We start from the raw sequence: 27,657 nt of genomic DNA on the forward strand, positions 1-27,657 counted from the left end.
GAACATAGTTTCTAAGACCTCTTTAGATAAATTTTGTATTATGAAGTCAATGTCTACTCCTCAAATAAAGACCTAATGAATTCATTAACTGAGAAGAGCTCTTCTCAGTCCAGTGGTTTTCGCGGGGGACCATGGAGTCCCATGGGTCTATTTAGGCAGAAAAGGTCACACAGGGAGCACTCTAGGCTTCCCATGCCTCTCCTGCATTTTACATACTGGCAAGATTTCACTTAAGGAAAGGACTATGTTGCTTTTTAAAAAGGACACCAAAACAAAGAACAAAAACCATTTTCAACATCATGGTTTTGGACCCTTGACTAATATCTTCCTAATGTTGGAAAAAAAGGCTTTTCCCATTACCTCAAACATGTCCCCACAGTGATTTCACAGGGCAAGCTTCAGCTCCACACCTGAGATGTAGAGGCAGGAGTGAAGAAGGAATCCTCCTGGTCCAAAGCTTTATCTTCTAGACTACACTGTTTCACTTCTCCTTACCTAAGCACCCTGACAGCATCCAATAAAAACAATCTATGATAATGTACAGGGCACAAAGCCTTCAGTGACAGTTTTAAAACCTGTCTGCAAATCCTTTTACACTCCTACCATTAAGAAGTGGAGTCTGTCTCCTGCCCTTGAACCAGGGCAAGCCTTTGTGACTGCCTTGACCAAGAGAATGCAACAGAAGTGATAATGCTGACTTTGGAGGCTAGGACGCGTAAAGCAATAAGGCCTCTGTGCATCTTTCTCTGGATCTCACTGGGAATCTCTGGGCCACCACGTAGGAAGCCCATGGAAGAATTCCCAGCAGCTGCCATGCTGGGGGAACAGAGAGATAAGAGGGGGTGGCTTGAGTCTTTCCCACCCAGGCCCAGAAACCGAAGTGAGATGCCTCAGCCTGGCCACCCTCAGGCGAGGAGCCACATGAAGAACCTACCTGAAAAGTGCCCAGCTTAGCCCAATCAACTTCTGGAGCCAAAAAAGGTAAAAAGATCTTATTGATGTGTTAAGCCATTAAGTTTTGGAGTGATTTATTTCATAATGATAAAAAACTGGAACACCTTTAAAGTCACCAAAATTGCTCATATTTGTTTTCTTTTTTCCTGTAGTTGACAACATTTGATGGCTCGCCAAGTGCTAATCACTAGGTATCAGGGACAAGAGCAGGGAATAAAACATCATGCCCTCACCAAGTTTATTCTAGTTGGGACAATAAACAAGTAGCCATGAAAAACCACCTGGCAACACAGACTGTGGAGACAGCACAACAGAGGAGGGGTGAAAGAGTGCAGTGTGGTGTGTGCTGGCGGGCTTGCTACCATGGCAATGGTCATCGGGGAAGGCCTGGCAGAAAACTGGGCCAAGTAAGGAGCCACCCAGACTGTAGGCAGAGCAATCCCGGAGGGGTAGAGGCCAGTGCAAAGGCCTGAAGTGCTGGTGTGCCTGCCAGCGAAGCAGTGGGGAGCGCACAGGAGACCAGAGTGTGAGGCCCAGCATGCCATGCTCATGTGTCAGGAGTTGTGTTTAACAAGACTTTGGTGACTTCCTATCTTCGGTATACTGGCTGTTAATAGAATATAAGCCTCCAAGGCTTTTTATATCAATGGTAATCACTATACTTAGAGGTGTATGTTCATCCTGGCTGTTAGTACAAAGGAACCATTAGGGTTTAACTCAAAGTTCTTAAAATCATAAAATTACACATAAATTTCTGCCACGTCCACATAGTTTTCTGTGAAGAGGACTGACTGCTGCCCATGGCGTTCTTATACTGGTCTCTGATCCTCTAAAAGCCTGGCCTAAAATTGGCTCTAAAAGGACCAAGGCCTGTGGGAGTCAGAAAAAGCAGAGATGCTCTGAGAGCTGGGGTTGCTTTGGGCCAAGTGCCTGGGGGACTGAGGCTGTCGGCAAGCCAGTGCCAGCCACAGACTGTTCCAGTCACCAGATAAAAGGCTGGGCCAGAGTGCTCATCACTTCACCACCAAGCTCACTTCTTAGTGAGACTACCGAAAAGAGAAGTAGTGTGTTCACTGCTGTCCTGGTACGACTGCCTCATTGCACTGCGGACCAACAAATAGCCTAAAATTTGAGTTAAGCGAGACAGTGTTTTCCTCCCAGGAACGCACTGGTTTCAAATCCAACAGTGAAAAGTACTGTACATATACTGCTTTGTAAAGGCCATGTGTTCTCAAGAGATTATTTTCAAAAAAAGAACTGAAGAACTTAATAAAAAATCTTGTACCTCTACTGAGAAAATCCTGATTGAGAAATAGTTTCTAATGTCATAACGAGTGACTAATTCCCAGAAATAAGAAAAAGAATTCCATACCTCAGTGTCTTCCTCATCTGAAAATAAACCTTTTTGAGGCTTTGTTTCTGGCAAGAGCTTGAGATTTTTGCTGGAAGGCAGGGTAACCTACGTTAGAAAAAAAAAAATATCCAGAGTTAACAAATAAGACACCTGGAAGTAAGGAATTACTCAATCATTCACTCAGAAAATGTATTGAGCCTGCTGGGATGACACTGGCCATGCACCAAGGAAGAAAGGGGCCATGAGCCTCGGACACGTATCAAGTTTATACAAAGAATTAACTCAAAAGGAGAAGTATCATGAGAAAGGATTTAAAAATTGGTAAAAGTTAGGAAAGAGGACAGAAACAGTTCCTTAACAAAGTAAATTTCTCAGGATAGACAAGGCCCAGACATGAAAGATGGTACATGCAAGGACATTCCAGGCAGAGGGAACCACATGAGGAGAAAAGCAGGATAAACGGAGGGCACATCTGGTGGTTCAGAGAGTAGGACAGGCTGCCTGCCTCATTCCATGCACAAATGGGATGGCGGGCCACCTCAGGAGCTGGCCGGGTTCTCAGAGCTGGGACCTAGTAAGTGGTCAGCAGCGGGAAGGTCAGGGTTTCACAGTGTGGACATGACACGAGATGTGCTTTAGAAAGATCAAGGTGTACAAGGTAGCATAGGGAAGGGAAAGCAGCTAGAACTGTTTAAAGACTGAGGGGCAGGCACTGCACTGGCCAAATACAGGTCAATCTGAACATCACAAAAAAAAACGATGCTCATGGATTATAATACATGAATAGAGAAGCCATTATCCTATAACGATACTAAAAAAGCAGAAAAGGGAGAGAAAGCTCTTCTCTTCAGAAAAATGCCAGCTAATAAAGGAAGAAAAAAATGCAAGAATTAGAAACATTCTTTTGCACCCCGCAACATAACTGGTTCAGGAAAAGATCATCAGTGGATGTTAGAATGACTGGACAAATCCTAACAACTGCTGAAACTTGGTGGTTATCTGGGTGCTCATACTTTTCTTCCAAATTCCTGCGTGTTTGAAGTTCTTCACTATACACTTGAAAGGAAACACTACTTCCCTCTGGATTCCAAATGAATGAACAAGATGCCCGAAGCCAACACTCCTGTGTTTGTCTTCACTCCTGCTCACCTTTTTTTCTGCTCTTGCTTTATTTTCATCTGTCTGAGTCACAGCTGCTTCTGACAAAGCTGCTGCTTTTTCTTTGAACAGATCTTCCTCATCATCAAAGATATTGGCAGTGGATTTGATTTTGTCTTTAAAAAGATAACACAACATAAAATTACGTGAAGGTAAAAAGTCCCACCACAAAATTCATAGATTAAAAATTCTTCTCTCTCAAAAAATAAATTTTAATAGTATATCATTTCTTGATGAGTTATCAAGAAATATTAAGTGGACTAGAACACAACAGCAGCTCAAATGAAACACGGGACAGTTTAACCATCTGGTTTACACACTTATCCAAGCAACAGCATGCTATGCCTCCAGTAGCTTGGACAGGCATACAAGATAGACAGACCTATAGAAAGTAAGATTGTTTAATAATCACTCTAGGAAGCTGAGGAATGAGGTTTGGCTTCTGCTTAAAAAAAAAATCAAATTATACAAAAGCATATAAAAGCAAACACTGAAATCTCCCCCATCGCTCCACCTTCCCACCCACTGGGAACAGTTTATTATACATGCTACTAATTTCCCCACAGAAGATGCTAATGTATTAACTCTAGTCATTCCCAATAAGGCTATAAATGATAACATTAACTTGAACGACATGTCTTCCCATTGTGTTTCTCACTGAATGTACCTAGAGTATCCCATCATGTGAACGGACATAGACCTCATTCTTTTTAACAGGTTCACAAAATTCCACTGAATGGAAGGACCATAATGTACCCCACTGATGACTATTTGGGCAGTTTCCAACCTTTCACTACCAGAAGCAATGCTGCACTGAATGAGGCGTGTGACGCTGAAATGAGGGCGCTGACTCATGAATGTCCCAGGAGAAGCAGCTGTCAAAGAAAGCAGCATCAGCTTACCTGCAATTCCAAATCAGCTCAGTGACATTCACCGCAGTGAGAGTCATCCCAGCCACAGGAGGCTCGACTGCCCGTACTCACCGTCCTTTCAGTAGACCTAGATCTGAGTGTATTAGGTGTCCCTTTGCACTCTTTCTAAAATACCTAGGTTGTTATTTCCCTCACTTTCTGCTTCTATCCTTACTTTCCACACCACCTACAGCTGAAATAAAAGGGCTGAGTGCACCCACAGAGTAGCACTCTCTGCCCACGGAGGGATCCTTAGAAATGCAGACTCGAGGCCCCACCCAACACCCACTAAATCAGAATCTGCATTTTCACAGCAGTCCTGGGAGTCTGCGCATTAAAGAAGTGATTTAGAGGATGATTTCATGAACAAATGGGCTTAAATTTGAAGGGGGAAGGAAGGGGGGGGGTGCCAAAGTGGCCAAGGGGCTGAAAATCCTGTTGTGCCAGGAAAAGCCCAGATCACCTGGGCTTTCTGGAACACAGAAGAGCAGCTGGGAACTAAACAGCTAGCCTGTGGCATTCTACTCATATATTATAGTTTACTAAGGACTGCCGGAAGAAAGTGTGATTAGAACTTTCTCTGTAATTCCAAAGGTGAAAAGAAAAATTCTCAAGCAGATATTATAGAGGAACAGATTTCAGCTCTCTATAAGGAAGATATTCCTAGTAATTCGTTTCCAAAGCAGAAAAGGCTGGTTCATAAAATAGAGATCTACAAGGGGCCATGCTATTTAAGTAGAGATGAGGCAACTCTAAGACAGGAATGCTTGAGGAGGGGTCCTGGTACTGCAAGAGACATGAACTAGAGGAGCTTTATGTCCTTTTTAGGTCAATATTCTTTTTCTGGAAAAATTCCCAGAAACAGGCTGGAACAGGTACCTGTCTTGGTAGGTTTGCCAGAGGATGCTGCAAAAAAGTCATCGTCGTCGTCATCATCAAAGAGGCCAGTGGGCGCTGGGAGGTACGGGCTTTTCCCTGGGGTGGGCTGCTCGGGTTTCTGGGGCTCCTTCAGTGATGGAGCAGAGGTTGTACCAAACACATCAGCATCCCCTGTGGGGGCAGGGACAAGACAGCCCGGCATAAGCCAGTGTGTATGTGTGTGTGTGGGGGGGAGGGGAGTCAGGGGTTCCTGACTGTACAGAAAAGGAAAAACCACTACTACCCCCCTAGAACTTTTAATTTCAGTTCATCCACAAAACACAGTAACAGGACCCAATAACTTCTATCATTTCTGCTATAGAACATCTCAGAATGCAGAATTACCCGGTCACTCAAACACAAAAAGGGCCAAGGCCACCAATTTCTAAGAGAATAGGAGCTTATCCCAGGAAATGCACTCTCTTTTCTGTAAGCTGTCCCATGCCCTCTGAAGCTCCTCCTCCTCTCCAGCCAGCCCTTAGAAGATGGCAATTTTAAAAATGACAAAATGATACTCATGTAGTTTTTGAAAAATAAACCCTACATGATGATACCTAAAAATACAGAAACTGCTGGGATTTTCTTTCTGGGTTTGGAAGATGAAGACACTAAAGTAAGAAAGAATGAGAAAACCATTTCAACAAAAACATTAACTTCCCTTTTAAACGCACCTTCCTAAAATATGTGCAACACAATACACCGCTAATAAGAGACCTTTTAAAACTAATTTTTCCTAAAAGAGCCATTTTAAACTTCCTTAGTATTATCTTCTCTACCAATGTCATGGCGTTTTTCTTGGTACTGATGCCATCTCAGCTGTGACTCCCATGGAAGATCAGTGTGACTCTGGGCAGACAAAAGCAGTGGGGTTGGCTGGGGAGGCCAAGGAAGACACAAGCACAATGGGGGGAGGGGCGGGGCAAGCAGGGCTCCTCCAGTGCCCACTCTACACTTTCCTATTTGAGATGAACAAGTGAAAAAGACAGCAAAAAACCTGAGACATCAGTGAAAAAAATCAAGACAGAAACAGGACAGAGGGAAACTAGGCAAGTCACCGATGCCAAAAACTGGAGATCAGGCACCATAGGACAATCAAGGCAGCATCTGAGCAGTCCAAAATCTGACAACTTGTGGCCTGGGGAGACCAAGTTGCTTAAAATAACTAATTCCCAATTTCCAAGAACTACCACAGGCCTACAATTTTATTAAAAATTTAATAAAATTTTAAGTTTTTAAATATTTTAGGCGTGCCTTTTAAAATCTCCACAGATATGATGCACATTGGGCTGGGGAAATGCTGATCTCCAATTTACATGCAGAATTTTAGGAATTTTTTTTAAGTTAAACTTGATTAAATTAAAATATGCTGCTAGTGGAGTTTTCCTGTTTTGACTTTTTATGAATTCTCTAAGAGGTAAAATTGTGATGTGGGTTTACAGATGACACTCTCTGTTTTTTCCAAGTCATGAATTAGTACAAATAAACTACTTTTGAATAGACGGAGGCAAACACAACAGCTTTCTGCCTGACAAAGAAACAAGGCTTGAGAACAACTCCAGGGATTCCATCTCCTAATGGGAAGTAAACAGTTTTGGAAATCTGGGTACAAAGAAGCAGTCAGCCTCCATCCAAGCTTACCTTCACTAACTGGGGCTCGAGCCTCTCGGTCTTGGGGGGCTTCCCTGAAGAGGTCACTCTGGTTGTAATAAGATAGACACAGAATTCAAAAACACAATGGAAAATGTCGCTGCATTTGAGGTTTTCTAAAGAAAAGTACATTGTAAAGTTTAAAGATACGTATTTGCTGTTCTGCCAGACAATCTGTTCCAAAGTAAAGACTATGGTAAAATCGGACTCTTAAAGAATTTAGGTCTGTCCAGAAATTAAATACAAACATGGAAGAAGACAACAGATAAGGTAAGAAACAATTGCCTTATCAAGTAAATTATTCCTATTAATACTCCCACATTCTCTCCCTGCCTAACGAAGGGCATCAAGATACAGTATTTTCTCACTTTGTGATTCTTAGTTCCAAATCTCCCCAAATATGAAAGTATTATAGAAGCAACTTGCAACTAAGAAGCCACTTTTTTTCCTCCTAAAGGAACAAAGTGTATTTCTTCCTCATGTACCCTTGACACAGCTCTGGAGAGCTTCAGATTACCACTGACTCACCTCCTCATCCTCATCGTCAAAAAGTCCTTTCCCTCCACTGAACAGGCCACCTCTTGAGCCAAATGGTGAGAAGTCTTCATCAGTCAGCTTGGGTGGTGAGAACAAGTTCTCGTCTTCATCTGACAAACACAAAGGAATGTTTTGCCGGGAGAGTTAAAGATGGGGTTGGTACTTAAATTCTGGGGTTTAGCCTTTGCAACATCTCCAAAATTGGCATAGAGCTTATCTAACCGTATGTAACCAGGGGTATTTGAGTGCTGGCAGTCTGAGAAATTTCTAACAAAAATTCATTAAACAGCCCACTGAACCCCTTAAAAGGCTCTCTGGGTTCCCACCCTAAAGTCAGTAAAAGTCTGGAGCAGGGTAAATTCCATAGGTGATCCCTTTAATCTAAATTTATGTCTTCTGAAGCAAGTATGTGGTTCGACTGCCATTGAAGACCATTCCACCAAGAATTTGGGGGAAGGAAAGGGCCAGCCGAGTGGCTCAGTTGGTTAAGAGCTCACTCAAGAGTGCGAGCTCTGAGCAAATGGGTTGCCAGTTCCATTCACGGCCAGAGCTGAGCTGCCGCTGAGCTGCCAATAGGTGGCAGGATGGCTCAGCTAAAAAAAAAAAAAAAAAATTGGGGGTAAGGGTAGACTAAACAAAGATATCTGCAGATTGCAGTCACAAGTGGGAATGTAATTGGCATTACTGCTTAACATGAAACAGCCTGGTATAGTCTTTATTAAAAAAACAAATGCTAAAGATCTCTAGTTTCTATACTGGAAAAGAATTCAGAAAGATAGCTAATGATCACTATAAAATCTAGTAATTCAAATCCTCACAGAAGTTTTCCCCACACCCGTCTCTCCTCCCAGCACCCAAAGCATGCTTTTAAACGCTCTGAAGCGTGACTCAAGAGACAGACCCCATTGTCAAGCATCTAAAGTGGTACTTTATGAATTATGTAAGCAATATTCCTGAGTTAAGAGCCTCCGAAAATACCAGAATTGAGGGATAGGCCTACCATCTGAGGGAGTTCTTTCCTTCTTCTCTCTCGGTGTCTTCTTAGGTTTTGCTTCTGGAGATAAGGCTTGAAGAATATGTCACAGTTTTAACCACACTCAGTCTACACTTTGTATTTATCTGATTTTTCACAGACATGTCAGCCACCCTCATGACTCCTAAGCTCGGAGCAAGCCACTGAATTTTGTCTCTCAGCTCCACCGGATCCCTTCAGCCAGCGCCTTACCATAGCAGGCACTCAGTTTCAGCTTACATACCAGGGTCATGTGCATAGCAGGACCGCACTTGCTGAAAGACTTACCCTGCCATTTTTCCACCCTCCTAAATCGCTAGAACATACTGTGCAATACATTTTCATTTAGTCAAGATATGGTAGTAAATATTAAGGCAGAGATTCTTAATCTGGGCCCATGGCTCTCTGGGGTATCCATCAATCCCCTGAAGCTGCACATACAATGTTATATAAATGTGCGTTTTTACTGGGAGGTCTGCAATGTTCAGTTAGTAAAGAGTCTACAAGTCAAAAGAAGAATGAGAAGTACAACATAAGCCTCTTGTGCCTTAGTAAAACTAAACGGGAACTTCGTCCTTGGTGAAGCCCCACGGAGGGCCTCACTTCCCCATTACTCATCTGGGGATGTACCTGTCCGCTCCTCTGCCAGTTGGTTTGCAACATCTCCTCTGATGCGGGCGGCCAGCTCATCAGCAAACGACGTTGGTCTACTTCTTTTCTACAGGCAAAAGAGACCGAAAGAATCACCTTTTTGTAATATACCAACTAGTACAGTTTATTTTGGGACACCAAGCAAAATTATGTAAACGACAATGAAATTGGACCGATGAGAAAATAGGGTTTAACTAAATGAATTTAAACACATGCACCTTATACAAACCACCTAAAAGACAGGTCCCGGTGTCCCTTTGAAGGGACATCCTCTGTATTTCCTTATTTTTTTTATACTGTATTTTAATACTTGCTTGGAGAGCTTGATAAGAAAACTATCATGAGGTGCTCAGGGTGGGGAAAGGGGGAGGATTATTAAGGTCTTAAAACTCTGGAACTGAATATATTTTGAATGATCTGACTTGTAAAACTGTAACATTTGAAAGAGAAAGTAATACCTTATAAGGCAACTTGGGATGCTCAATCATTATGTTCAAAAGTATAAATGGAAATACAAGTGTGATGTAAAATAAGACAGTTACAAATATAAATGACAATAGAAGGAATGAGTCTTAGGCACCACATCCAAACCTTGCTGAGAGATAGCAAGGTTCAGTCTCTCTTACAGGCCTAGTATTTTCTCCAATGTCCTCAGTATCTTCCTCCTCCTTCTCAGAGTCAGCAAAAATGTCACAACCATCGTCATCCTCTTCCTCATCACTCGCCTGTGCCGTGTGCTAAGAGTATAAACCACCAGATTAGAGCTATTAGATAAGGTTGCCGAGCTGAAAAAGAGATATTGCCACTTAGCCTTTAGGCAAAACAGTAACAGCTTGTAAATTGATGATGGTGATGGTGATGATGACGACGAAACAGGAGTTATGAGCATTGGCAGGTGTTAGGACAGTGACACGCAGGCTTATTGTCAGTGCAAGAAAATAATAATAGCATAATACTGAAATCTTAAAAACGTCCATCATTACAGTAAGGAATAAACTAAGTACCATCTTATCATAATAAGAATGATGACAGTTAAAAGGAACAAGCTTCAACAACTGGTGAGATGTCTAAAACATCATGTGAAAAAACTGTGATAAACCCAGCATGATACCCAGCACCCCCCTTGGCCCTACACCGTTTTATGGATACAGAAATACTTGTAAAAGCAAAGAAAAACACTTGGAAAGATACACTTCCAGATCATAACACCAGTTACCTCTGGAGAGTGTGAGAAGATGGATGAGGGTGGGAAGGTTCAAACTAAGCTTTATTTGATAAGTTTTAATTTTTATAAAAGCAGCCACTGGTATGTATAATTTAAAACTTTTTTAAATATTTAAATCAATGAACTGTGCCATGCACTATGCTAAAATCCTTAGAACTCTAAGGTTAGCTGTGGCACACAAAACCAGTCTATCTTCAATGGGTAAGCCAATGCTTTTAATTACTATAGTATACTATTTGAAACACTGTCTAAGTATGTGGATCTTAATAGTAAATTCCACAGAAAGAAACATAGATGGATTATTAAAATTATAGAGAAGAGTGACATTTGTGAATAAAACTGGCAAAATACAAGTACCAACCAAAAAGTACCAAATCCTTCATTTAATAATTGAAAATTTTTATGAAAAAATATTTCCCAATTAGGAAACTGAAATGCAAATGGGGACTATATCAATATACCACTGTACATATATTATGGTGGCAAAAATCATAATCTCAGTGCTGATAAGTGTAGGAAAATTATGCAGGATCTATAATTTAGAATGTCCACCAGACAGTATTATCAAGAGCCTTTAATATAACTCTACACCACTTTATTCCTATGGAAATAGGTCACAGAAGCAAAGAATTTTGTATGAAAATACTGAATGCATCATTATCTCAAAAATAAAATCCTGGAAATAAACTATTTCCCACATACATATAGAGACTATGACAGTATCATATATCATGTGCCAAAAAATACAGAGGTTTACAAAGACTATTTAAAATGACAAGGAAACACTTATGTTAATGTAAAATAGCAGAAAATAAACTATGCATATTATGAAAAGATTATACCCTTAGAAAGGTACCCAAAAATTAAGACGACAATACTAAAACAGTAAGATTAGAAGAATTTTCATTTTTTGAGTGCTGCTTAACGTTACTGCTATATTATCTCAAACTTTAAAATAGGGGAAAGGAATTCCTATAAAATACTAGTTCAGTTTGGGTAACTGGGCCTTCTTTTAGAGGCTCTGTTTCCCAATTTTGATTTTTACTTCTTTGTTTTCTAAGAAAAATAAAGACAAAATATAAAGTAAAATTGAAAAAAATATACAAGGGGGGTAGTTAGCCTAAAAACAGGAAATACCTGGAGGAAAATTAGTTGTAAAGATGAATAAATCCTTATTTTCTCCTAAGTCAATCAAGAGTAATTTTAGTATGTATTTAGTATATATGCTATGCTTCAATTAACATTTAAAAGTAAAGTCACTTCAGTGCACGAGCCTTACCCGATTTTGATCATTGTCTGTATGATTGGCAAAATCTCCATCTGACTCCTGTCAAGGAAAAAAAAAGGCTTTGTTGTTAAAACAGGCTTCACTAAGAAGCACAGAAATGATTTGGGGGCTAGTCTTTGGAGCTAGTCGACACGCAGTCCTCAGTCTCTGTACTGATCACCACCAGGCACCTGAAGTATCAGGCAGGTGAGGTAGATGGCTGGCAATATCGCCAAGGGCTGTGCCAGTGAACAGGTGACTTTTGCGGTTAATTGAAACATGTCTAACAATTTGTTCATATCTATCTGCACTATCATCTCTAACCTTTGGGCTTAAAGCAAGAGTTGCACATTTAATTAACTAAATTATCCAAAGTTGGTTTGTGTGATTTTTACATTTTTGGACTCCACTTGCTATACTCCCTCTAAATAGGATAATACTTCATCAGGCCTAAGAAGGAAACACCAGTAACTGCCACCAGCAATTATGTCAAGAGTTGCATTAATGGCTAAAAGCAAAGGATTCAGCTAATGATCATCAGTCACAGCGAGGTTATTTAAGAAAAGCTTATTTCCTACATTGGTGTTTTGTTTGGAGGGCTGACTGAAAAAAGGAGTAGGGGAGGGGAACTGTGCAAAAAGAGAAAAGTATATGCATACAACATTGTCTTTTAGAAATCCACATGCAGAACTAGTATTAAGTGTCTCTGCCCTTTGTAATGACGAATATTCTGTCTCAAGAGACAAATCCAGGTATAACAGTGGTCAAGGTCCACAGACTTGGAGACCCCAGAGCAGGAGTCAGGTTATATTCTGGGGATAGGAAGATGCTAGAGGCAGCAACAAAGCTAGACATAAGTGGATACTTTGAACAATCTTCTGCTCTAGGAGGTTTTATAATAAGTTTCAAATGTGGACTTTTTTCCTAGGATTATTCAAAGATAGAAATTACTCAAAGACTATCTCAGGCAGAGATTCCACCAAAATATCTACACTGTGCCCCTCAAAATATATTGGTAAAAAGGGGATTTACTGGGGAGGTAGAAGGAAGGGAAATGGTGAAAGGGCTTAAAGTAGTTTTCCTTGTTCTTGTACGCAAGACAAAAAGGAAATCTAATCCCAATGAGAAAACTTGAGAATATGGCTTCTATCACTGTTAAAAGACGTCTGAAAACAGACTGAACTCACAGATAAGTTATTTACTTTGCCTGCTAAACACACCCTAAGTTGCCAGCCCATCATGACGTGGACACACTACGCAGCCCTTACCTCTTCGTTCTCTTCTTCGCTGTCCACAATGCTACCACGATCACTGCCCACTGACCCTTCTGTTTAGAAGAAAGATTAGGATTATCACCAATATTCATAAGAAAATGTGCTTAGCTCCTTCTCAAAATCATAAATCACCACATATCAGCATCAGAGAGATTTTGATAAAACTATCTAATATACCATGAACTGGAATTAAAAGCAACTTTACTATAGTGAGGAATAAAATATTTAGATAGCCTCAAAGTATCTCCCCACAAGACACTAATTACAAATTTATTAATTACAAAGGAAAAAACTGACATCTTCAAAGATGTCACAGTTGTGAAAAGCAAAGAAAAGCTTTTATGGGGGGACAACTAAATGCACCGAGTGATCCTGAACTGCATCCTAGACCAGAAGAAAAAGAGAGTGTAAAGGATGTTATTGAGACAACTGGCAAAATTTGAGTATGACTAAGGATTAGCCAATAATATTATGTCCAGTAAAATTTCCTGACTTTGACAATTATACTGTGGTTATATAAGAGAATATCCTTATTCTTAGAAGATACAGAAGAAATTCACAGAAATATTTAGGAGTAATTGGGCATGATGCCTGCTTGATGACTTTCAAATAGGTTCAGAAAAAAATATTATGTGTATATATACAAAGAGAGAGAGAGAAAGATAAATCAAATGTGGTGAAATGTTAACAATCGGTAAGCCTGGGTGAAGGGTTTGTGGGAGTTCTTGGTACTACTCTTACAACATTAATATAAAGTTTGAAATTAATTCAAACTAAAAAGATATGAACGTTAAAAGTAACAAAAATATTTGGTTCAAAAGAGTACCTTCACTAGACAGCTCTCCAAGACCTACATCTTCCTGCTCCATGAACAGCTTTGACCCAATCAAATAAGGTAAAGGACGATCAATGTATAGATCCTATAAAACATGAAAGGGAATCAGCCATTAAAAATTTAGGTAGAAAAGTTAAAATTAAGCTTTCCATTTGATAACTTGTTTCATCTGACTACCCCAAACAAGTTACAAAATAAAAGTAGACACTAAGAAACACAGCACAATTAAATGTACAAAAAAAATCACTGATTTAAAAAAAGCAAATCCTAGATAAAGATGGCAAAGTGAAGCTGAATCACACAGACTCTCCTTTCGTAAGAGCCTAACTATATTAACAAAAGTGGCAAAAGCCTGCAAACCATTTACCAGCAGTAATCAAAAGGGAAAGGCGCACAAGTTCATAGCCACATGGGGCACTTCACAGCACAACTTCAACAGAAGAAGGACCTAGAAAAGAACCAGGAACTCGGGCGAGCTATGATGACTCCTAAGCCCCCTTCCTCACCTAAAAAGCTGCATCGGTGAGCAAAAGTCAACCACTCAACCTATCAGTCCTGAGATTCCTCAGTTGTAGTTCTAACTTTGGAGAGAAGCACACTGAGGAAATAACCCAAATGGTTTTCTATAACTGTGAGGAGGCAGGCGGGAATGTGGAGGCTTGGAGGAAAAGGCATGGCCAAAAGTCACAAGCACAGCACAGAAAGCATCAAGGGATCCTTCACACAGCATCAGGGCAAAGCAGAAGGCTAAACAGACCCCAGGAAGCACAGGCAAGATATCTACAGTCATCTGTGTGAATATCTATAGTCAACATCATGAACGTGATGTCTAAAAGGCTGAGGAGAACCTATCTGGGAGAAAAAGTAACTCAGAAAATAATAATATCCCCTGAGAGGCTCACACTGTATAATTTAGAGAAGTGAAGTTGGCAAAAGAAGACCAGATGATAAAACATGGGATGAGATGAAGGAGGCTGCACAGGATAACACCTGTTGGAGACCCTTGCATTTCAGTCCCTACTCCTAAGTCCCACCCATCACACACATTAAAAATTTAAGGAGAAGTGGGCCAGCCGAGTGGTGAGTTGGTTAAAAGCTGGCTGGGGGCGGCCAAGTGGCGCGTTGGTTAAGAGCTGGCTTGGGACGCCAGAGGGCCCTGGTTGGGATCCCACATATGAGGGCCAGTGACACTGCCCTCTACAGCTAAGATGCTGAACAACAGCTCAACCTGGAGCTGGGCTGTCGTGAGTCGCCGGCGACGGCACAGACTGCAGTCCCTGCTGCAGTGGGTTGCCATGGGCTACCGTGTGTGGCCAGCAGCCAGCATGAGCGGCCAGGAGCCGCCCTGAGCAGCCGTCCAGAAGCTGGCGACTGATCTGCCTCTCCCGGGAAGAGCGCAATGATGGTGCCAACTTGGGCCAGTGAGGCAACGTCCTCCACAACTAGACTGAAGAACGAAAGGACAGCAACTTGTCTGTTCCCCTTACCCGAATTCCCCAATAAAAATCTTTAAAAAATAAATAAATAAATAAATAAATAAATAAATAAATAAATAAATAAAAATTTAAGGACAAGAAAGCACTCCCCAACTAGGACAACCTCCTATTTCCACTGCCGAGGAAAAGCTGACTTGTCCTCTGCAAGGCATGACCCTTTGGCCATAATATAGAGATATTATCTATATTATCAAATAAGACTCTGGGGGACGAGGGAGAATAAGTCTATGCTTCACACAACATAACGTTTGGGAAGGTTAATGTAAAGGTTAAAGATACAATAGCAACCAATTTAATGCAAAGAAAAGGAAGTGGTAATTGGGCTGACTGCTCAGTAACTCAGAAGGCCCTTCCAAGTGCTCCTGTAAAAGAGAAAGTGGTGTGTGACTTGGAGTCACAAGTGTGGCCCAGGGTCCACTGCAGACTTCTAAATTCCTACTGCAAGTGTCCCAGTGCTAAAGGATCAGCCCCAACCAGTATGACACTGTAAGCTCAAACTGGAAGAGAAATGTGCAGCTAAATAAATGACTAGAAGAGTCTGGGTTTGTGGCATGTTTGAATTCCTAAGGCACCTGCGCATCACAAGGACTCTCTCCAAAGCAATATAGCAGCCTTTTGTGTTTACTTCTGAGTGATTCTGTGTTGTCCTAACTGTCCCCATTAGCAATCTGAGAGAAAGTTAACAGTAACGCAATAAATACCTCTTGGGCTAATAGTCTATTCATGAACGAGCATAGTGGCTTTCTTCATAATAGCCAAAACCTGGAAACAACCCAAATGTCTTTCAACACTTCTAGTCCCCCTTAACACAAACTCCAGAATTCAGGTTCCCAACAACCTATACCTCTCATGAGCCTTCTCATCCTTCAAAACCCAATTCAAGCCTCATCTTTACCCTAATTTCCCCAGCTAGAAGTCAGTTTTCTCTCAGAGCACTTATGACAGTGACTCATAGCAATGTCTCCCCTCTCCCACTGTCTAGTAATGAGGTCATAAGCATCGCAAGAGTAGGAACCCTGCCCTAACTCCGTACTGCCCTAACTGGGTATGCTGCCTTGTGCCCAGTAAGTGCTCCATCAACGTACATGGACAGCAGGTCTTTCTGATGGAGTAAACATGAGACTGCTAAGTGATATGTTCACTTTCTAGAAGCAAAGTCCTATCTTACTAATTCTGTGCCCAAGTATAATATCCAAAACACAATAGGTGTAACAATAAATACCTGAATTGAATGTCTTTACCTTTGGTTCGAGAATCAGCTCCACCCGTTCATTAGCATCATCTTCTTCAGAGTCGGAGTTTCCTGCTTTTATATCTAGTTGCTCAAATGCACTGTCCAACACTTGTAAACCATAGTTCACGGCCTCCTGAACTTTAGGAATCAGGTCTACTTCTTTCTGTTCCCGAGTCTTCTCCTACAAAAAAATACTGTTCAGCGTGGATCGCCAATATATTGATACCATTGTAATAAAACACTGCGAAGGTTCCTTAAGGCCTGGACTTAAGCTCCAAAAAAGTCTTAATAAAAAATGTTAATAAAAGTCAGATTCTTCCTCGACACAGACTTTGGAGTTAGACTTGGGAGTTAAGTTAAATCCCAAGTTTGTCACTTTCAGGACATGGATCAAAGTACCTAAGGTCCCAGAACTCCAGCTTTCATCATCTATGAAACAAAAGCACTACTGTGTGATGGTTCATCCAGACAACTTGGCTAAAAATACACTAACAATTAATGGCACATCACAAGCCCTCAAATGGCACTTCGCTTCCCTGCTGCTGGAGGAATTAAAAGCCTAGACTTTTAGCTTCACCATAACTATATCCCATTAATCTTAGTTAATGGTCCTTTGGACAATTTTAGGAATAAAGACTTAGAAGAAAATACTCCAGCCAGAGATGTCATGTTTCAACTACAATTCAAAAACAACTGGACAATTAGTTATTTTATAAATTTGTTTCAAACCAAGAGAGGGTCAGTTTCATCTCTAATCTATCCCATTTATCACCCCAGAACAATCCTCCCTTCCCCCCACTCGCCCAGAAGTCTGTGCAGATCACCAACCTGCTGAAAATATTCTCCATTTCCTACAACAGCAGCTCTCAATGACAGTCCCTTCATACACTCAACTGTGTCATCAGTTGTCAGAAATATTGAAAAAAACATTGTGTCATTTCTCCTCTTCACAAATATTGTAGAAGTTGATATATACTTATAGAAAGAACCAAACCATACAGCATTTTGAGGGCCAAAAGGGAAAACCTTATGAACATCTTACACTTTTATGTCAAGTATGAGAGTCTTTCTAATTGAGCTTTTTTTGTTTTGGCTGCATCTTTTTTCCACTCCGGTATGCTTGGTTCTAGTTAAATAGCTAACACTGTACTGTGTGAAAATAAGTTTGTGAAATAAATATACAGTGGCTTTTTAAAAACAGTTCACTAAATACTTGTACTTTAAAATTGAACCCTGACTTTGTGTAACCGGATACTACTGGACTTAAATGGTTAGCAAATCCTGGAGTACTATTAAAAATAGTACTATTAAAACTTCTTTGTATTAATAAAGGCTGGAAATAGGGAGAACTGTAGCTGGTTTCTAATATCATTTCCTAGTCTGACAGCTTCATATGTGACAAGTAATAGTTACTGATAAAGTACCAACTTTTTCAAGTGATTTATACTTCTGAATAAATTAGAGCTGATTCAAGGCTACTCTCGTAATAAACGTCCCCATGTTCCACTGTGCTTTCCTGAGTGGGAGGAAAAGGGTACACCTTCTGCAAGAGTGCTAGAAAGTTAAGAACCTTTTAACTGTGCTTTGGCTTATGATGTGAGAACCCAGGAAGAATCCATTAAGCCATGGGGAGCGGGAACGGGGACAGGGGGGATAGGACTGCTGCCTCTCAGCTCCTCGGCCCAATTCTGAAGCCCTCCAGCATCTGTCCCTCACCCCTTTACCTCCCTCTTGCCTTACCTCCAGTATTTTGCACTAACAGAATCCAGAAAACACCAAGAACATCCCCCAACTTGGAACCAGAGCTCACAGAATTCTCTCTTGCTGAAATGGCCTTACAATCTGGCCCTTCTTTCCTCACCCAGTTAACACCTCATCCTGGAGCCTTTCTCTGCTATCTTACCCCTGAGCTCTTTCTTGTCTGAACTTCCAAAACAGTGAGCAGCCATGCAACTCTGACACGCTGCATCCTGTTGTCCCAACCAAGACTGTAACCTCTTGAGGTTACAAGTCACCAGCTCCCTGCAACCTTCCTAGAGCCCATAAATGCTTACTGCACAGTCTGATTCCTTTGTACCAACACATCCTGTGGCATGCAGGAGGCACTCAAATGTGTGTGGACTAATCCAGCATCCTTTTTACTGTCGTTTTTAACTGGCAGGGATGAGGATCAAAGCAGTCATGAAAAGACAGAGAAAGTCTTCAAAGAACTCAAACTACAGCCCAGCCCCTGGCCTGTTCCTGGATAGCCCTCAAAGTAAGAACGGATTTCATATTTTTAAGAGAGGGGGAAAGAGAAGGGAAGAGGAAGAGAAGAAAAAGAAAGAGACCAGGGCCAGCCGCATGGCTCACTTGGTTAAGAGCTCGCTCAAGAGTGCAAGCTCTGAGCAACAGCAGTTCGAGTCTTGGCCTGAGCTGAGCTGCCACTGAGCTGCCAACAGGTGGCAGGATGGCTCAGCTAAAAAAAAAAAAAGAAAGAGACCAATGAGGCCAGCAAAACCTAAAATATTTACTAATTGGCCCTTTACAGAGAAGCTCTGCTGAACTGTGCTCTATCCTTAAGCCAGAATTCAGGATCTTTACTATATATTTCTTAATATACTAAATTTCAGAAACAAAAAGAGTTCAACTATTGGGCTGTCAGGAGCAGCCTTCCCCATGTCCTCCAATATCTCCCCACCCCCATCAGCCACATTACAAACCTCCACTTTTCATCTCTAGGTCAGCAACTCAACAGAAGAGTGATTTCATGCAAGTACCTGTTCTGTTTTTTCTGTCACAGCCTTGAGAACTGGCTCCTCCACCTCTTCATCATACACACGCTAAATATGGAAGCAAATTCATTTTTAAATGGTCAGAACATCATTTGGAATAAGTCACAATGTAAGAACATAAAATTAAAAATGACATAGACAAGTAAGAAATGATTATTTGACAAATGGCTGAAGCCACTAGTTAGAAAATAAAAAGGAGATAACAATAGTCAATTCACCAAAAATTAAATTAAGGGGGGAAAAAAAGATACAAATGACTGAGAAACATGAAAAGAAGTTCAACCTCATTGTTAACTAAAGAGTCACAAAAATAGTCGGATACCAGTTTTCACACCTTTTTGTTTAACCTAATATTTAATGTTGACGGGGCAATGATACAGGTAACTCAAATGTGATGCTACTAAAAATGTCAACTTTTAGATAAGTAGACCTTATCTACTAGGTAATAAGGACTTTAATATTTTGAGCAATAGAAAAGGTAAAAGTTATTTACATTCTGTTACTTAAAATGGTTAGTAAATTTTTATTTCCTATTTATATGAAAACAGGTCATGCCGACCAATGATTTGCCAGAAGGACAGGCATTTGACGGACCCATGGGCATGGAAAGGCAGGCCTCTCTTTTCCAAAATACAGCTATCATTCCAGCAACTCAGTGTGATTTCCTGTTATTTTAAAGTATTTATTGTCTTATAAACTCCCAATGTAAAACATGCTTGTAATTTTCAAACACAGGAACAAAAAAGTAATTCTTAAAATTGAGACTTTAAGACATGGCAGCTACCCAAGTTAACTCAGAATTTAAATATCAAGACCATGTAACCTAAAAGGCTGAGTTTCATGCTGAACTCTGAACAGTACCAACATCCTACTTTTTCTCTTGCTTGTCATTAAAAACTACCTCACAAGACAGCAACAGCCTGCAGATCAAAAGTCAAACATGACATCTAAGAAGCCAACCAGCAAATACATAAAACCCACGGGTCTTTTAACAGTGAACAGGACTGTGCATCTCAAGTACTCAGTACACAGAGAATAAGCAACACTAACTTCCTTCACCCTCACAAGGCTGAGCTCACAGCTTCATGGGTGTTTTTTTTTAAGATTTTTTTTGGGGGGGGGGAATTTGGGGGATGGGAACAGCGGTGGGGAATTGGGGGAAGGGGAACAGACAAGTTGCTGTCCTTTTGTTCTTCAGTCCAGTTGTGGAGGACGTTGCTTCACTGGCCCAAGTTGGCACCATCATTGCACTCTTCCCGGGCGAGGCAGATCAGTCGCCGGCTTCTGGACGGCCGCTCACTGTGGCTGCTGGCCACACACAGTAGCCCATGGCAACCCACTGCCACAGGGGCTGCAGCCTACGCCGTCGCCGGCGACTCTCACGGCAGCCCAGCTCCAGGTTGAGCTGTTGTTCAGCATCTTAGCTGTAGAGGGCAGTGTCACTGGCCCTCATATGTGGGATCCGAACCAGGGCCCTCTGGCGTCCCAAGCCAGTTCTTAACCATCGCGCCACTCGGCCGGCCCTTCATGGGTTTTTTTGATCATTTTCAGATCAGGAAGCCACACTCAAAATTTTTTAAAATTTTGGGTATTTCCGCTCAAAGCATCTTTTCCTCATTTGGGGAGACATGGTAAAAGGTGAAGGTAGGGATTTGGAGAAAAAGGGGGCAGGGGATTTCTTAACAGATTATACACAGCCCTGGTCCTTTTCATGTATGTGTCCACTCATTCATTCATTCAAATATTCACTGAGTCCCTATATATCAAGCTTGAGCTGGGCCCAAGGAATAAACATTTAGCAAAAAATGGGGCTTCATTTAGTGGGGGCATTCACTGCATCAAATCATATCAATAAGTGTAAAAGTATAATTGTGGGAAGTGCTGCTAAAAAAGTCATTAACTAGGTCACTTAAGGTTTCAGGATAAGATTCCTAAATTAACAGATTAATGAAGTTTTAAGAACTGTGTTCCCTTCTGATAACACTCTGAAGCACTGTTAATTAGTATTTCTCCTCCTTCAGAGGCCCCTCTGGAGCGTTTCCTAAAGGTACTAATTTCTCTTGTCCTAGAAAGTCCTAATTGCTCTTCCGTTTCACTAATTCTATAATGCAGTTTGCAAACTTGAAGCTGCCTCTGAGGTTAATCACTGAAACACAGAAACCTACCTCACTTTGAGTATTTTCCTGATAAATTACCATGAAACCAAATGGCACCATCATTCAAGCTATAACTGTAATACATGAGTACCAGTGTCAGGGTTTGAAGGAAGCACATAAAGAGCTAAATCACTGCCAAATATATTATCAGAGTTTTAGCCATACTCTCAATATCATCATGCTCTGCCATGAATGGAAAGAACATGTGGCATTATAGGAAGGTCTGGGAAGTAGTTAAATTTGGCAGTGGCAACAGATACACCCAGAGGGGAATTCTGGATGCAGACAGGAATAGGAAGAGGCATAAAGGACTAAGGGGATGGAGATATGGATGGATAAAACAGGGAATCCAAGAAATGAACAGAAACAAAGAACTATTACCCAAAAAAATCAACAAAAACAAAAACCCCACAAAGACTAGATCATGGAAAACTCAGATCTAAGAAAACTTGTACCCCAAAAAAAAGAGCTGATGAGAAGGTCTGAAGACCATGATTCAGAAGTAGTTTATGATGTCCCCTACCCCCCAAAGTATCAATCCAGTTCCATTCCAGTACCAATGTGGTATGGGCACATCAGGCACAAAAGAAGCCTCCCAACTTTATTCCTTGTCCCATCTAGAGCTGCCTAACACTGACAACAGAACAAAAGCAACTAGTATATTTAAAAGGACTCCAGATTCAGCTTGATGAAAAAGTGATGGAGCCGGTAAAGTAGAGAGATGAGAGTCCTGTAAACCACCTCTTCCAATGAGAAAGATGCTCAAGACCAAGCATGGACATTCTGTAGCCAACCAGAATATGACTACAGATTTTACCAGAATACTTGTTATAGTTTCAACTTAAAGGCAAAGAGACCTGTATGATCTTTATTAAGATTTTTACCCATAGCTCCCTTCCCCCTGCCAAAAAAAAACCTAGTGGTGGTATTTCAACCTGAACTACTGAAAAACACACAAACATACTGCATAAGATACCTGCATGACAATATTTGGTCTTCACTTAAGAATCCAGAATCTTTGGCTTTTTATAATCCTGCAATTTTCAAAATCTTTTCTATTACATCTAACAATCTTAGGAAACAGCCTGCTTCGTTAATTCTCTCTTCTCAGATTAATTAATGATGACATTCAGGAAGCTAGCTACCCTATGAGAAACACAGATCAGTTTAACTAAGCTTCCTTTCCACCCTCATCTCTTCATAGATTCCCCTTCAATCACTGGGCTCCAGCCAGACTTGCTTCCTTTCTATTCTGGAATAGAAAATTCTGATCTTTTGTAAGAAGCTCTACCTAATTTACCTATGTATTTCTAGGACCCAGCACTTAACAGAAATTCAATAAATATGTAGATAAAATCAAACATGGGTTACAGCACAGTAATCTGTTTATAGAGTTGATTTTCTATCATAGGTTCAGCCATCATAACAAAACGTTGAGAATATTCCAAGTGGATACATAGATGTCTTTAATACAATGTATCAGAACAAAATGGACACAAGCAATGACTGCAGCCACATACTGGTGGTCCAGAGCATCAGACCAAGAGCATGGCTCTCTCCACAGAATATTTCATAACAAGGCTTCTTTGAGGGCCATGCAATTCACCACAACTGCTGACTACTCTCAAAATTAAAAAGGGATGGAAAGACTAGAATCTGAGTAAATTTTAACTTTTTAAAAAAGGCATTAATCCTACAGAAAGAAGCTTCAATTAATTACCAAGAACCACCACTTCCATCAAAATTTAGGAGGGAAACTAATAATAGATCATTTAATATCACAATGACTTTTGCTCCTCAAAAAAGCATTATTTATAAGTCTGATGTAACTAAGTAACTCACATTCTCAATGAACTGGGTATTAGACAGCATAAGAAAGTCATTGAAGACATTATGTAGGCGACAATCTGTGGCTTTAGTTTCACGAATTAGTCCGTCCACTTGTTTCTTGATTTCATGCGTCCTAGAGATAGTCTGCTGTGAGAATTCCTGTAGAAACTGCAGTAGCTATTTAAAAAATAAATATACAGTAGTATCAATATTATATGCATCCATTCTTTGTGTCAAAACAAAAAAGAACCCATCCCTTTCACCTTTGTATGTGTGTGCTGGAATGTACATAGGATGCTGCTCTTGTCAGTGCTAAGACCAAGTGGCCCTGAAAATTTTTGAAAGCTCATCAAAACAGTTACAAGGAGTCAATGGACACTTGCTATCTCGTGTCTGGAGGAACATTAAAGTCCTGTTTGGTTGTCATTCTACAAGGATCACAAAGGGTAAAACAACAAACCCCTTTTTTAAGAATCCTATTCATATGCAACTTTAGAATCACAGTTCTGAGCTTCTTGGAGACCACCGGCCTGAAAAACTCCACTCCAGGGTGACCACATACTGGCTTATCCACCGCCCCACTCAGTCCAGGGACCGTCATGGAACCGCCTCCCTAGTGCCACAGCAATACCGCGGCGCGCGGGCCAGCGATCTGCCTCCTCAGGAAGAGGACCCGTGTCTGGGCCGCAGCCCGCGTGGGACACGAAGGGCCCGCCCCGCTCCCTAGTGCCTGGGCTCTGCCACGGTGTAGTCTTCGAGGGCGTTATTAAGGCAGATGGCAGCGGGACGGCCGGGTTAGAGAATCGGGCTCCAGTTCCCCCCGCTCGCAGGCCGCGCGTCACCCTAAGCGCCCCGCTTCCCTCCCCTCCCGTTCTGTCCCGGGGACCCGCCGCTCACGCCCGCGTCGGCTGCCAGCGACCAGCTCTGGCTGCTCCGGCGGATCTCCTCCAAAGACCAGGGCCGCTCCCACACTGACTCAGACGCCGGCGCCCGCTCCTGGTCTGGAATCGCCTGGTTCATCTACAACAAGGACGAGAAAGAGGGGCTGAGCTTCCGAGAGGCAGCCGCCTCGGTCCGGCCCTACCCCGGCCTGCCGTCCTCACCATCCCGGCCGTGCACTTCGGCGGACCTGCGGACTGCGAGGACCACACCCGCTCAGGCCCGCAGATCTCCAGAAGCCGAGCCCCTAGCCCCGCGGGCCCCGCACGTGACCTGCCCTCACGTGACTATGTCGCACGTGACCTGGCTCGCACGTGACCGGATGCGTGGCGCATCTGGAAGGAAGCTGAGGGATGCAAATTGGAGGTGAGACCGGAGGCTTGCAGCTGGGCAGCGGCAGGGAACCTGGAGGAAGGAGGGGTGCTGACGCCAGGGGGCGCTGAAGGGCTGGGATGGCTCGGGATGCCTTTCATCTGGAAGGCGCAGGTGGCGGCAGGTGTTCAGCCCTGTAGCGCGCTGCCAGCCCCTTGCGTTTTAAGAGGGAAACAACCAGCCTCGGGGCTTTAGACGTCGGGAGATGGGGGCAGCCTTCCCTTGCTGCTCCTGTTCCCTGCTGCGAGTCCGCTTCCTTTCCGGGCGTCTGCACACAGGCGCTCAGTAAATGGACAATGACTGACCTATCTGGCAATCAATGGCATGCTGGGTTTCAACTCACTGCGTAGGTCCTGCTTCAAATCTTTTACTCCCTGCGCAACGGACTGATATTCAAGTCCAGACTTCTGCTATGATCCCTGCTTATGAATCCATCCTCAACTCTCCCAGCTCCCCACTAGTGCTCAGTGATCTGGCTATTCTATCTCACACTTCCTTGAAGTTCCTTCCCTCTGCTGAGTCCCTCTTGTGACAAACCAACTTACTTTTCAAATACAGATCCCAATTACTTTCCATTCTTGTGTACCCAAGGGCAAGTATTTTAACTGTGAGCTTTCTTCCTCAGTAAAGGGAGGATATATGTCTTGCAGGGACATGTTATTAAATGTGATATTTGTGCAAGGGATTGCATTGTGCCTGCCATACAGTGAGCATTAAACAAAATTACTCAGCCATAGAAAAGAATGAAACCTTGCCATTTGCGACAACAGGGATGGACCTAGAGGGTATTATGCTAAGTGGATTAAGTCATACAAAGACAAATACTGTATGATTTCACATATGTGGGATCTAAAAAAACAAATGAACAAACGCATAGATACAGAGAACACACTGATGGTTGCCATATGGGAGGGGGTTGGAGGGTTGGGTGAAAAAGGTGAAGGGGATTAAGTATAAATTTCCAATTATAAAATAAGTCATGGGGATGTAATGTACAGCATAGGGAATATAGTCAATAATATCGTAATAGCTATGCTTGGTGACAGATGAGTACTAGACATACCATGGTGATCACTTCATAAGGTATATAAGTGTCTCATCACTGTGTCGTATACCTGAAATTAATATAATGTCAACTAAAATTGAAAAATTAATTTAAAAAACACAGATCTTACTACTTCTCCTATGCCCTTTATTTGTCCAACTTAGATTTTCTTTTCACGTCTATCACATCAGTGATGACTTCCCTGATCATCCTAAGTATGATTTAAGTGCCCCCTGAGTTATTGCCAATATGTTTGTAAACATATTCATCATAAAGTATTACATTGTATTATAATTTATTTATATATCTGTCTCCCCTTCATAATAATAGCTAACATTTATGAAGTTCTCAGTGTTTACCAAACACTTTATATGTATTTAATTCTCACAATGACCTTATGAGGTAAGTACTTTTATCCCCATGTTATAGTTGAGAAAACCGAGGCATAGGGAAGATAACTTACTTGTGATAATTTACTCAGGGTTAGAAAACCAGTAAAGAATCAGAGCCAGATCCCACACAGTTAGCCACTATGTTACACCATAGCTAGTTTTCATTTCTTAAGGGAACTTTGTCATCTACCAAAGTCCTAGCCATTACCCCAGTCATTAATATTTGAAAGAAAGAAAGAAAGAAAGAGAGAAAGAAAGAAAGAAAGAAAGAAAGAAAGAAAGAAAGAAAGAAAGAAAGAAAGAAAGAAAAAGGAAGGAAGAAAGAGAAACCTTTAGAATTTGGCTGGTAAAATTGAGGTGAGCCAATTAGCAAACTTGCATCTCACCTGATATCATCACAGGCAGCTTCGGTGGCCATGTGGATGAGCCTGCCTCAATGTGCCTTAATAACCTTAATCTACATCCCAGTTCTCAAAGCCTCTTGCTTAGCCACACCCTGGACCTTATAACCTGAAACTTTCTGGCTTCTAAATCTGGATGTAATAAAGCAACCTCTTAAACTTTCAGATCTCTCTCTCTCTCTCTCTCTCTCTCTCTCTCTCTCTCTCTCTCTCTCTCTCTCTCTTTCACGCCCTAGTCTGTTCTCAACTAACCCAAGCCTAAGTCCCTCAGTGCCCCTTTAACCCCCTTTTCCCTTTATTTCCTTGCCTGTTCTGCCTAGAGCCCATGATATTACCCTTCAACTTCTCTTGACAGCCCTTAATATCCACACATTATGTTTCTGACACATTCTTTGATTGTAATGTCAATCAATTTTGACCAAGAACTACAAGGCAAACAAAAGCTTTACTGGGGGATCTTTAGGAATTGCAATTCAAGACACAGATTTGAGTAGAAATTCAACTGTGTCCAATGGGGAAAGAAAGAGACAGAGTTTATAAAGACAGAAAAGGGGAGGGGAGACTTCCAAAAGGAAGTTGTTTTGAAAGAGCTGTGATTGGTGCTGGCAAACAGACTTACACTGTGCAATACATGATTGATTGCTTATGTCTATTGCTAGGTGAAAGATTTATTTCTTTTAATATAGAGTTCAGTGATGCAGAGCAAGTCACAGGAACTGTATCAGGATGTAGCCATTTGAGGTTTGGCCCGGTTCAAAAGTTCAGTTTCACATGGAGGGGTGTGTTAGCTTCCTAGAGGACTCCTGGGTACATTTTAGATTGTTCTTTTGACAATAGTAATTCCATTTTCCTATTTTTCTTTCAAGCTAGCTCCTAACTTTGGATTAGTCCAACTATGTTCTTTCTCTTTTCCTGCACCTAGGTTCCTGAAGGAAATCACTACATATTCATAGTCTACAAACTTAGCTGGACCCTCAGCACTGATTAGCAGGACTTTAACTTAACCTTTAATTTTTTACTTATCCTTGATCAGCTTCCTTTGATAACGTCACATTGTTCAAACTATCCATTGCCTCCACCAGAGAGAACAGACTTCACCTTGTTAGTTCATACTTGTAATGTTTCTGTGTCTCACCTGTATATCTCATGCAGCTCTTTATTTGCACACAACAGAATTTAATTGGCAAAGTCAAACAAAACACAATTTTTGGGAAAGATACTGCAGAGCTCACAGAACTTAAGGAAAAGCTAAGGAGGCAGGTCTTGGGAAGAGCA

At 41.6% G+C, this 27,657-nt stretch overlaps 1 protein-coding gene across 6 annotated transcripts in view; it reads right to left on the reverse strand.

Moving 5' to 3' along the window:
* Positions 1 to 24,458, reverse strand: part of WASHC2A (WASH complex subunit 2A) — a 47,413-nt gene extending 22,955 nt beyond the window's left edge. For 4 of the 6 annotated variants that reach the window (XM_019655070.1, XM_019655071.1, XM_019655069.1 and 1 more), the window contains exons 1-16: positions 24,337 to 24,458; positions 24,131 to 24,253; positions 23,246 to 23,410; positions 19,233 to 19,295; positions 16,481 to 16,654; positions 13,735 to 13,828; positions 12,903 to 12,961; positions 11,647 to 11,694; positions 9,769 to 9,879; positions 9,122 to 9,209; positions 8,480 to 8,545; positions 7,471 to 7,589; positions 6,934 to 6,991; positions 5,257 to 5,427; positions 3,458 to 3,582; positions 2,327 to 2,413 (exon numbers count right to left, since the gene is read on the reverse strand). In XM_019655070.1, the coding sequence (XP_019510615.1) occupies positions 2,327 to 2,413; positions 3,458 to 3,582; positions 5,257 to 5,427; positions 6,934 to 6,991; positions 7,471 to 7,589; positions 8,480 to 8,545; positions 9,122 to 9,209; positions 9,769 to 9,879; positions 11,647 to 11,694; positions 12,903 to 12,961; positions 13,735 to 13,828; positions 16,481 to 16,654; positions 19,233 to 19,295; positions 23,246 to 23,410; positions 24,131 to 24,253; positions 24,337 to 24,339 (1,554 nt within the window). In that variant the 5' untranslated portion in view covers positions 24,340 to 24,458. Of the gene's footprint in view, positions 1 to 2,326; positions 2,414 to 3,457; positions 3,583 to 5,256; positions 5,428 to 5,849; positions 5,904 to 6,933; positions 6,992 to 7,470; positions 7,590 to 8,479; positions 8,546 to 9,121; positions 9,210 to 9,768; positions 9,880 to 11,646; positions 11,695 to 12,902; positions 12,962 to 13,734; positions 13,829 to 16,480; positions 16,655 to 19,232; positions 19,296 to 23,245; positions 23,411 to 24,130; positions 24,254 to 24,336 lie in introns of all 6 variants that reach the window. The other 2 variants (XM_019655072.1, XM_019655068.1) reach the window with 2 other exon arrangements.
* Between the last annotated feature and the right edge of the window lie 3,199 nt (positions 24,459 to 27,657).

Source organism: Hipposideros armiger, unplaced genomic scaffold (genome assembly GCF_001890085.2).
Source record: "Hipposideros armiger isolate ML-2016 unplaced genomic scaffold, ASM189008v1 scaffold_235, whole genome shotgun sequence".
Lineage (NCBI taxonomy): Eukaryota > Metazoa > Chordata > Mammalia > Chiroptera > Hipposideridae > Hipposideros > Hipposideros armiger.